Here is a 12,399-nt window from a genome sequence, read left to right on the forward strand (position 1 = left end):
ATTAGATGCACTAATGTAAGACTTGAATACTGTGTCATGCAGTTGTCTACTTGTTTTACCTTCTTTGCTCTTATCTAAATGAGTTAATGGCAAAATACTTACAGAAGCATCTTGATAATACAGAAGGCTACTGTTGCTTTTAGTTATTACAGTAAATATATAATTCTCCAGTCCCAATTTCTCTACTTGCTACTTACTTTTAGAGACAGTTGGGATTTTCTGCTCTGTCGTCCACATCCAGAACCATTACTTTCTACAGTGCATTTTATGCTATTTGGTCTCCTTTCTACTCTCCTCTCAAGCTTATACACATGGAAGTTCAAAAGTGCTAACAAGCTAGTTTTCATTTCCTTGCTGTTCAGTGAATTCCCGTTACTACTCTGACTGTCCTTGAAGCTTCTGCATGTTGTTTAGATGTTCTACGCCTGTTTTATCTTTTTGTACATTATTCTGTCTACCTTGCAGGAAAAAGTAGCCTTTATTTTTGTTTTTATTTCCTTCTGGTAATCATTGTTCCATTGTTCTGTAAAACCTATCATTGCAATTTCTTTAGGATGAAATAAGTAGAAACTTAAAATATTATTTTCTTTTACAAAAAAAATCTACCATAGCTTATGGAAGCAAAAGACTATTTTCACAGCAATAAGCAGTATGTGTGTATCTTCGTGGAAGTGAATAAGATCTAATGATTAGAGTTCTGTATATGTTTGATATTTTAAATGTATACACAATTTGCTTGCAACTTTTTAAAGGTAGAGAAATCGATGAAACTTTTAAAAGGTGTTGTAATACATCCTTCTTTCAGCCCAGAGTAAATTACAGCATCATAATTGATATTTTTTTTACCGAAGAACATAAATATAAATACATGGACTGTTTTGTGACATTACAAGATTAATGAGTAACAGTTACACATTGCAGATTGATTTTTCTAAATGCTTACTAACAGAAAGCTTTTTAGTAACTACAACTGTGTATATTTTCTATATTTTTCTATATTTCTGCATATTAGTGTTTCATATATATATGTATTTCTTTCACCAGAGAAATGGAATTTATGAAGAAAGAGGAGGATCATTCAAGGGTACTTGAAGAGAGAGATCAGAAGTATGCAGAACAGCTGAAAATACATCAGGAAAAGGTAACGCAGTATTATATTTAGAACTACCTGAGAATGCAAAAGTTTATTTCTATCTTGCTTCTAAATATTAATTCTTGCAGATTACAGAGCTTGAAAATAAACTAAAAGTATATGAAAGAATGCCATATATGTTTGGAGGTGGCAGTTTATTGGAAGATGTCTGTCAAAATGCAGGCCAGTATAATGAGCAGTCAAAGATAAGAGAAGAAAATGAAAATGAAAAAGAAACAGAATCAGTAGAGGAAAGACTAAATTCTTCAGAGATGTTAATTTCTGGTAAGTAGGTATAGGATCTTTGATTTGCTTTTTACTAAAGTTAGAAAGCGTTAATGTGTGTGGCATTTTTTTTCCTTTTTTTTCCTTTTTTTTTTTTTTTAGTTAAGCGTTATTTCTTACCCGCTAGATAAATGGTTGGCCTGAGACAGTATGGATATTTTTAAGTTCCTCACCGTTTTCAGTATTTCTTAAATGCTGTGGGGAAGGAGATAGATGGGGACGTGGCTATCTTTACTTTTCCTCAGGTTCTGTATTAGCAAAATCAATAACATTAATGAGACTAAAGCACTTGAGATACATCAGCTGAAGTCACATTCACCTTAAACTGTGATTTACACCAAAACTTGTTATGATTTATTTATATATTTTTAAGTCTTACAGTGATATTATGCCAGCATGTTATCAAGTATCAGGTGGTGGTTCACGTGAGAAGTTATCTTTTAAAAGGACATGGTTGATGCTCATGGACTTCATAAAGGATCTCTGTCTTAAAGAATAAAGATAGGAAAGTGTATTTTGGGCATAAAAAATTCTCATCAATTTGAGAATCAAATTGAGTATTCAAGCCATAATACAAATCTTTTTTTTCTTTATTAGATAAAGAAAAAGAAGAAATTGGGTGGAAATTTAATTCAAATTAGCAGTTGTTATCAATATATGTTGAAATATTGTAGTATCGTATAAACAGGATTGTCATATAGTAATGATTAGCTGGTGGAATAATTCTGATTTAGCATCTGAATATTCTTATGGAATGTGGGTTGGAGAACTCACCTAATATTTTTTTAAAGGAGTACATATTTGTTGCAGATTTTGATGCTTTTGTTGGGGATACTCCCAGGTTAGACACCAGTGCCCACAAAGCAAAAGCTCAGCTTGCTTTGAAAGTAAAACGCCAGCCACCTTCTCGATCAAAGCTGAAAGAATCTCTTGGTGCTGGACAACAGGCTGCAAATCTACAGGTACCGTTATGAGTAAATAATTTGGCGTTCAAAAGCCTGAATGTGTATTCAGTTTTATCTGTATTCACAATTTTAAGTGTTGCCCATGCTTCATTCAGATTGTGCCAAAGCATCAGATTTTTATGCTGTACCAAGTGGAAAGCCCTATTCAGGTTCACAAATGCAATCATAAGCATGTGGAACAAGCTTATCTATCTTGTAATTTCTTCATCTGAAATGAGTTAGTTACCAATATTCTTCAAAAACTAAGCATTTCTGAAATGCTTCATTATTCCATAAATAATCACTTGTCTACAACAAAACATAGCAGTAAAATGTTCTAGCCCATTTGTTGCACTTCTGTCTAGACTTATATTGCCAATGATGCAATCTAACAATAGTTACCTTCTTCCCCTGTTTCTATTCATACTTGTACAACGGTTGACTATTCTCAGCATGTTTTTTTTCATTCATAACTGCATGGATTTAGAACTTGTCTGAGAAGTTTGCATTGGTGGTGTCATCCTTCTTGCATCTTTCCGTTACAGAATACTATAACTTCGATCAACTGAGTTGAGGTAGTTGTAGAGGAAAAAAAAAAATCTTGATTAATGACTTCAGATAAGTGGCTGCAGGATCATAATTAGCCTATCTTTAAATTCCAGAGTTCCCAGAGCTTTTCTTAGCAGTATGAGGAAAAAGGCATCCGAGTAGACTTCCTATTGAATGCTTCTCAGTTTCACTGTATCTGTGCTGTGCTCCTCTCCATATGTCCACGTACACCTTATTCCCTGTTCTAGAGGTGGAATTCCCTGGAAATTAGCTAGTTTAAATCTTGTGCATTACTTAACTTTCAACATAGCCTTTTTTTTTTTTTGACTCCTTTGTTTAATTTAAACTTGGGAAATTTTTTTGCAATTTCATGAGCGTTTGATACTTGATTTTATTGTCTTCATATTTTCATGAAAATATATAGCAGCAGTCTAACTCTATTTGAGAAAGCTGCGAGTTAGAATTCATAAACCTTGTTCTAGGATACAAGTTGGTATTATGATATACCAGTGAATATATCATTGATAGCTTTTAAGATCTCTAGCTGTATTTTTTTTCCTGTTCATTTTTCTGGTAGCAGTATAGAAAAACAGTAAAATTAACTTGTGGTATGCTTCTATTCTAATTTTCTCTGATGTAAGCTGATGTTAAGGTCCATATCTGTGTTCTTCCTTAATATGGCCCTGTTCCATGACAAGTCTATCAACAGTATGTATTACTATCATGATTAAATCCTTATCCTCATGTCGGGTGTTATAGCCCGTGAAATTCTATTTGAACTAGATTCTGGACATCAGCAATTATTCTTCTTTAGCAGAGCAAGAAAAAGATAAGTTAAAAAAAAAAAAAGATACTGGTTCACGAGCATATGCAGTCTTGTAGAGTTTTTAATGTGAAAACAAGAAATGTGATTTTTGATGAAAGACGTGAGGGGAGAAAACAGTTGAAGAAATGAGTTATGTAACAGAAAGCCTGTCTCAGAGGTAGAAGATTGAACTACTTGGTCTGAAACGATTTTAAAAAGTGGTTGCATTTAATTGGAATAGCCAAGATTTACCAGAATTTTTCTAAGTTGTCCAGATGATGATGATTAATTAGGATGAGCAAGAGCTATATGATTCTATATAGGGCTGGACAAGGGAAAGCCTGTAAAATCAGCTTTGTGTGATTTAGATTATATGTGCACATAATTAAGTTAAAATTTTAACTGTTTGGTATTTTCTGAACTGAGCAAGTTTGCGTGTAACACAGCACATCCTTACATCCTGGTAAAAGATCAGATTTTAAATGATTTATATGTCATGCTTATAAAATGACTTTTAAATTTGTTTAAGGATGAGGATTCAGAAGATCCTATTCTCAACAGAGAAGCTTCTGCTGCATACATAACACAGACCTTAGAAATAAGTGAAAAATTAACTCTGCCTCACTTGGATGACATAAATCGAAAAAGTGAAAAGCCTGAACGAAGAGAAAGCACAGAAAGTCCATTAGAGTCAAGCCCTTCTGCTTCCACACACTCTTCTCCAGTACACAAACCAAACAACGAAAACAACACAACCACCACTCATTCACCTCCTCCTGAAGAGATGGCTCCAAATTCTCCTCAAGGGTATACCAAGAATACTAAGCAAAGAGAAGCAAAAGGGAAAGGAAAAGAGACCAGGGGTAAGATCTGAAGTTTTATTATCATTTTAATCCGTTGGAGTTAAAATATTATGGTTTTAGATATAAATGATTATTAAACAATAAGATACTTTGCTAGAAAAGGAACTGACTACTAATTACCTGATTTTGAAACCAACTGTTAGCTCTTCAGGAAAGTCTGAAGTTAGCAAAAATGTATACAAGTGCATTGCATTATATTTTTAGGTGAGTTGGCGTTAGATGTAATGAAATGAGCAAAGTGCTTAAAATGGCTCAAAAGAGGAAAAAGTGCTAATGACAATAATTATAAATGGCAGTCCCCCCTGTATAGGACTCAAACCCAGAGGATTTGTAAAAATGAAACAAACCAGGGCCTTGAGGACACAATTTGCAAGTTTTGAACACCTTTGAAATTAAAACTGTGCTTGCTTACAAGTAATGTCATGCTTAAGCCCTCCAATGTGGACATAAAGCTGATAATTTTCTGTTGTCAGCTCTACCTGCAGTATGAATTTGTTTACTGTGGCTTGCATTTGCTGTCTAGTCAGTTCCTCTTCCTTGAGAAGAATATCAGTTGATAGCAAATAGCAGCTTTGGAAATGGAGCCACATACCTGACCTCTCTGCCAAGACACTAGAGAAGTAATGTCATCTGTGTTTGAAAAGATGTTTGTGAGAGAATAGTCAATAGCTCTACTGAGTCAAATATACATTGATGAAAAATGCTGGGAGCAAAACCCCTCAAATGTCTGGAAATCTGGTTTAAGACTTATTCCTGTCATGCTTGGAAAGATGTTCTGACTGGCGTCCATTCAGATCTCAAAAGTTTCCCACATTTTCACTAAGGTTTAGAATTTATTTTTTAGTCTATTTATATATACATATTTATCAAGCAACATCAGTGTACTATTCTTCATATAGACAGAAAGTAATATTGTTTTGAATATTTAAATCTCCAGAAAATATTAGCCCGGCATTAATGAACTCTTCAAGTTTAAATAAATTCTCTGTCTCATTTTTTCATGGGAACACTTTTATTGCTTTGGCTACTGAAATTCTTTATCTGGGTCGTATGCTTAGAATACTTGCTTTAAGCCTCATTTCTTAAAGGTATTCAAGAATCTTGACTAGTATTTGTATTGTTTTCGGATTATCACTCTGAAAATTTCAAATATCAGAATAGCCCAAACTAAAATACAAATTTAAACAATCTACAAACATGTATTTTTATGTACACTGCTTTAGGAAAAAGGTCTGTTTTTCTTATAGGGTGAGCAGTCGTGATTGCATAGCAGGTGCATTACATATTTATTACATGAGCAAAGGAAAGCAAAGTGTTTCACAGATTGTAACTGAAAGTTCCTTTTTAAGTGTATTTTGGTATTTCAAGAAGACAGACAGCTTCACATTTTTGAAGTCTTATCTAAAAGGTGCCTATGGAATAAATGCTATTTCAATTAAACAGTTACAGAAAGGAATAGATATGAGACAGGTCAAACCTGTAAATCTAGACTCTAAATGGTTGCTTTGACATAAGCAAGAGGTGAGCTCAGTCACAGACTGGGGATAATCAATGAAGGTCCTAGCGTATTTCTGCAAAACACTAGCATCATAAGTGGCAATGTCTCTGATAGTAGGTTTGACTGATTTCCAGTTCCCAGAAAAATTCAATGTTGGCTTTGCATTTCCAGATATGATCCTGATGTCTACATTTGATTTTCAACTTTGTGGGAATTACTGCATTGTTCATCTTGTCCTCTTGTTTCTCACTAGGAAGAGATGAAAGGGCTGTGATCAGCTTAGTCACTACTCACCACTATTTGATAGAAATATTTGGCTTTTCTGTCATAAATAATTGAAAAAGGGATCAGATAACATTTAAAATGCTTTATGTTTTACTTTAGTCAGCTAAGACAGGTTATAAATGCAGTCTTTTGACTCTAAAATTGCTCTCAGATTGACTCTACATTGCTGTCTTTTCAATACAGCTCAGGCAAACTTTTCTTTTAATACCTTAAATAAATGCCGTTTCTTTTAATAACAACAAGATCTGTTATACTTTCCTTATTCTATACCTCTGTAAAGTCTTAATTAGAAGTAGTCTCTGTGCTAGCTTCTGTTGTGTTTTTTTTTAAAAAAAGAAGTCTTCTCAAAGTATGTACGTGATATATGTGATTTTGCTTTCTTTTCTACTTAACCATAATTATGTGTATTCATGGGGTATAAATTTAATTGTGATGGCCAAGGCATTGTAAACATTTTCTCAAAATTGGCAGAGTCCCTGGAAAAGCTAATTAATGCAGTACATCAGGGATGAGGATTAGTATTGAAAGTTCTTTGTACGTAAAATGACACTAAATGCTACTTTCTGCAAGATTGTTGCTTTCTAACACTATTAAAATGTCTACCTAATGTTTCATTGAAATAACCCTTTCTATTATCTTCTCCTCCGTTTATATATCAGTCTGTATTTTAACCTATTGTATTTCACTTTAGAAATTACCTCTTTTCTTAAAATATTACCTCTGGAGAGAGTAGTGGATACACATGTTCAATATAAAAACATTTTACAGATTCATTCTTCTGTTTTTATATTGAAGTTGACAGGAAAAATCTAACTGGCATTTATAAATTTTTGGATGTCACACGTTTAGAGAGAGGTTAACTAAATAGAGAAAGTTCTGTTGTTGATAAGAAACTATTGAATAGATAAGCAAAAAAAAAAAAAGGAAAGAAAGAAAAAAAAATGGCCATTCAGCATGCAAACTTTAGGGTAACCTTAAAGCTGTTGGGGGTGAAGAGAAGTTGCTACCGATTTTGTGTAGGAGACCTATTTTTTTTTAATTTTTATGACCCAGGAAGGCATATACATGCGTTACTTTCTACATTTTTCATGTTGTTTTTTTTAGTTGTGTTTTTTTAATAGAAGACAGAGCGTAAAACTTACATTGTCTCACAAAAACTATACTGTATCTTTTTCATAGGCAGCAAAATTATGAAAAATGTCAGTTTAAAAAAAATCTAGTAATCTGAGAGTTTAAAAGGAAGTACATTCAGGACTTGCAATAATCTGTCAAAATCCATGGGAGGAGGTAGTATTACACTTAAGTTTGTCATTTCATTTCACTTAATAATTGAGTAGTTAGAACTGAACCTGCTCCCTCTGGTGAAAAATTAGATCCTAATAGGTTGTATTCCAGTTCTGTAAATACCACGGTCTTGGAGGAGCTTCAAAGTCATGATTATCTCTTTACAATATGCACAGCTAGCATACTATTTCCAAGAAACTCAGCTTGTTAGGATCTGTCTGCTCTCCAGGTTCTGGCTATTGTGCTGGTCAGGTATGCTTTCTGTAGCTAGCAGCACGCATACATAGCTCAAGTTCCAAGGAGCTAGCCTGGACAAGCTACTAAACCAGGGTGAGGGGGAAAAATGCAAAAGGAATATCTTATAACACTGAAGCATAATAAAGGACGATTAAATGCTGTAAACACTTTGTTACTCAGGTTTTAGGATCTTTCTTAGTTAGAAGCATCTTCATAAGTATGTGAAACTTGCAAGTACTTTTAGAATAACATTTTTATTTTTTACCCCTCTCTGAAAAGCAGAAGAAAAGAAAAATGAAGACAAAACAGAAACAAATGAAGGGACATCATCAGGGAAGTCCAAGAGGCGATTTCCAGATTTTGGGTAAGATTTTGTGCGCATTTGGAAATAAATGGTTTTCAGTGTTGCTTTTGGAGAATATCATGTTTTCTGAATACAAACTGCTGAGAAAATCCTGTAATGCTGCTTGATAGCAACATTATTGGACAGAGTGTTTTCATCTTGAAACTATAGTGTTACGTTCATGTTTCTAACATGCTTTCATTTTATTTATCTATATTTTTTCCCTCAAAGAATTTCTTGTGCTTTTTCAGTTTTCATCCGAATACAGGATTTCTCTAGGAGTTAATGGTGTTTTATTCTTAAATTTGCAAATCCATGTGTAGTTTCATGCCAAAATGTTTTTGGAGACTTCAATGCTATGTCCTGCTGGCTTTACAGTCTGAAATAGATGCCTGTCTTGCCTTGATTCCTTCTACAATAAAGGTGTCGTTACATAGGGTTTGTCTACAGTAGCTGCTTACTCTACGCTCCTTGGAAGCAGGCAGCAATGATGAGTGAATTTTTGAATTTCATTTAGTTTATGAGAACGGGAACAGGTTAAAACAAAAGAGCAAGCTGCATTTTATGTCATGACCGAACTCTGGGGATTTGCGAGAAGAATTGCTAAATTTTACAAGTCATGCTCCTTCTGAACCAGTTAGAAAGCTTGTTGAAGACAGTTAACATAAAAAGACTGAGATTAGTACTACAACAAATAAATCATAATATAGCTCATAAAAATGACTTATTACACACACATACGGAGTCAAGGTAATAACTTAGTTCAAGTCACTCTACATATGCACAGAGCAATAAAATTGTGTTCTTCCTCTTGGTTGTATCCACTGGATGTTAAGTTTCTTTGGCATTTTCTATATTTATCGTAGTTATTTGTGTTTTTTTGAAAGGAATTTTCAGAATTCTAATGTGATTTTTAGATAAAATTTGAATGACAATACTTTTTAATTGCTTGCATAATCTACAAAATCAAGTTCTGTGTAGCAACACAAATGTGGCTTCTGGTTACCGTGAAAACTGAAAAAACTTGCTCGCTGATAAAAATGTTACACTATGTAAATGTAAACCCTATATAAAAACTGTGTTTTCCACTTTAGTGGATTGCGGAAATCTGGGGGCAAGGGCAAGAAACAAGAAAAAGAAAATCTAAGAGGTTCGCTGGATAGCAGGTATTTGTTTTGTTTTGTTATCTTTGTTTAATAAATACATGCAACACTTCTAAAATTTTTAACCCAAGGATTTCTTTGAAATTGTCATTAGTGTTTGACCTTAAAGTACGTTCAAGTACAACAGTGGCAAATTCTGTGAAAATTAATATAACGATGTGGAGATGAGCTTCTAATTTCATGAAATAAGAAAAATAAATGGAGTAGTACAGAGGAATCAGTAAAGCAGAGTAAACCAGAGAGAAAAGAGTAAAGCAGAGCACATTTTGAAGTGACTTGTGAGACTTTTTAATATTTTACCTAAGAAAATGAATGTTAAGTACATTAAATTGGCAAATATTTGGAACTGTCATTTTGTGAAATATTGCAAAACCTCTTAAATTTGTGTTAATAACCAAATTATTTTGCATGGATATTCAAAGGTAAGTATCAGTTTTTATTTTAAATATCAACAATGCTGTGAAACAGGTGCAAATGAGTATTATGTGTTGCTGCTGTTTTGTGTTTGTTTGTTTGTTTGTTTGTTTTAAACAATTTAAAAACAATTCAATCTACTGATTTCAGAGGTTCTCGAGAACTGTTGGATGACTCTGGCAACAATCTATCTGCATCAGATTCAGATTCTCCTGTTCCTACTTGTATGCCTTTCTCGTGGTTTGGAGACAGTCACAAGGAGCCTCAGATTTCTAGTAGTAGTCTGCACTTTCCTCAGAGTGGACAGGACAGTTGCGAACATGGTCAAGAGAAGAACAGAAGCAAGGTAAAGATGACTAATTTGTGCTTTGAATATTTAAGTGTTGCATCTTGACAAAGTGAAATTGTAAGTGCTTACTTAATATGTGGAAGCTTGGTGACTTACACCTAAATGGCATCACCTCTTACAAACATGGCTGCAGAAGCTTGAGACTTTACAGCTCTCACAAGCAGAGACTGTGTCAGTATTCCCATTTCTTACCATTCAAGCATCAGTGGAGGCAGTTCACGCTGAAGTAGGCTTCTAAGGAATGATCACAGGACAGGTTTAATAACGGGCTTTATAGTGCTAAAAGTGATGCTAGCTTTAGGACAGTGTAATTTACCACAAAGTGTAATTTTAAAAGCCAAATCTGTTTACCCTGTAAACATGAGAAAACAGTGTAATACTTGGAGGAAGTGTACTTAAGTAGAGGCCAGCTCCCCAGGCAGTTGGTCAATCAGTTTTTACCATACTGGTGTATCAGGATTGAGTACCAGACAGGTGGATGAAGAGAGCGTCCTTTTTCTAAAGTATTGAAACCTGAGAGGAACAGCTATAGAACACACTCTCTTAAGTTAATGCCCTTTTACCAGATTTTAAGAGTGAGACTTAACAGTTCAGTCTGTAACCATAAAGATCGCGTTTTTATAGTTTAAACTATTTGGAAGAAAAGCTACTTCGGTGAAAAGTTTACTGAAACCTTCAATAACGTCCCGGTTTTGTAGCTTTGTTTACCTGTTGGCAGTATTAGAATTAAAATTTACATGAAGAAATGCCTGCAAACAGTGTGTGTGCTGTCAAAATATTTTGTTAAAACTGAAGACACAGTCTTACTGAGTTACCTTTATTCTTATTTCCTTTGAATTTTGTCAGATTCAAAATTGTAATTATCTGAGTAACCTCACAAACTAAGTTTATTCTTAAGTTTCACACTTCTTATTCACTCTGGTTATCTAAAATACTCTTTAACAACACATAGAAAGAGGAAAAAGTTATAGAGAAATGAGATACAAATCTAGAAGAGAAACTTGCCGGGCCGTAGTTTGTGAAGTTGCTGATGTTTCACATAGATGGCAGATAACAAGTTGGCCTTTCATGTCCAGATGCTGAGTGCACTAGAATACTGTTAGAATATGCTTTTAAAATTACCATCTGTTTTCTTAGTGTGAATTTACAGTGGCTGTCGGAGGATTAAGCTGTATGGCTACATAGTGTATGACTCTGCAAAAAAATATAAAAAGTCATTTTAGAACCACACAGTACCTTGCTATCGTGTAGGAACTTAAGAGTAGGAACTTCTTAATCCCTGAAGTAGAATTGTCCTTTACAGTACACTGTTCAGTGTGTGTATGGGCATGTGACTTGGGTATTTACAGTTCCTGCATTGTTTGCTTCTTTTGAAGCATGTAATGGCAAAAAGATGCTTCCATAAATAAGCCAAATATGTTGGTATAGGAAGATTCATGTTGAAGGGGATTTCTTAATAGGCTGTAGCAAAGCTAACTGGATGTTTATCTACACAGAACGCATCTCTTGAGGTTTAGCTTTCAAAGAGTCATTGGCTCAGAGGAGATCATTCTTCACCTCTTCATTCCTCCTTTTCTTCATTTCTCCTTTCTGTCTGATTCAAGTAATTGTGCAAAGCATCATAAAAATCCCACTGCTGCATTTCTACTTTAAGTACCCTTTAAAGTATTTACATCGGCACTTTTGTTCACACTCAGAAAATATAGATCTTACTGGATTGGGTCCTTTTTCTTCCTTTCCACATTGCCCTTAATTAATACCCTTTTCTTCCTCATCTCTGTATACTTTATCCAAATCATCCATTATCATTTAAACCTTCCAGCTAGTTTCTTGCCTACTATTTTATTTTTTGCTTCCTTCTCATGCTCCAGTATGTAATTGCTGCTCACTGCTATTTTCTTTTCCTTAGCGCCAGTTGCAAACCAGCAGCTGCAGTAATATAGTAGTCTTGAGCTATATGTCTGCTTTGTAAGATGATAGAAAGCTGACCCTGTTAAAGAACAGATATCTCATATATTAATTGATCCTAAAATCATAATCAGTTTCTCCGACATCAGGTTGTTTGTACTTTGCAACATGTGAGAGCTTGTTCGAAAAGCTGGTAATATAGATACTGCTTGGAATGACTTGTCTTTGTAGCTCTCAACCTGCTTTTGAGTGTTGTTTGCACTACAATACCAAGGTTTTGGCTGGTTAACCTCCCTGTGGAAAGACTTTAAAACTGAGAAAGAAATCTGCCTGAGCACTC

General features: G+C 34.3%; 1 protein-coding gene across 6 annotated transcripts in view; it reads left to right on the forward strand.

Annotated features, from left to right (window-relative positions):
* The window catches only part of LOC308198464 (neurabin-1-like), a 52,180-nt gene that overhangs the window by 28,461 nt on the left and 11,320 nt on the right, over positions 1-12,399 (forward strand). For 4 of the 6 annotated variants that reach the window (XM_080600863.1, XM_080600864.1, XM_080600862.1 and 1 more), the window contains 7 exons: positions 1,045-1,141; positions 1,222-1,417; positions 2,228-2,379; positions 4,245-4,578; positions 8,162-8,246; positions 9,320-9,391; positions 9,953-10,148. In XM_080600863.1, coding sequence (XP_080456989.1) covers positions 1,045-1,141; positions 1,222-1,417; positions 2,228-2,379; positions 4,245-4,578; positions 8,162-8,246; positions 9,320-9,391; positions 9,953-10,148 — 1,132 coding nt within the window. The remainder of the gene's footprint in view (positions 1-1,044; positions 1,142-1,221; positions 1,418-2,227; positions 2,380-4,244; positions 4,579-8,161; positions 8,247-9,319; positions 9,392-9,952; positions 10,149-12,399) is intronic. The other 2 variants (XM_080600865.1, XM_080600867.1) reach the window with 1 other exon arrangement.

This window comes from Anser brachyrhynchus (genome assembly GCF_964034855.1).
Source record: "Anser brachyrhynchus genome assembly, chromosome: 7".
Taxonomy (NCBI): domain Eukaryota; kingdom Metazoa; phylum Chordata; class Aves; order Anseriformes; family Anatidae; genus Anser; species Anser brachyrhynchus.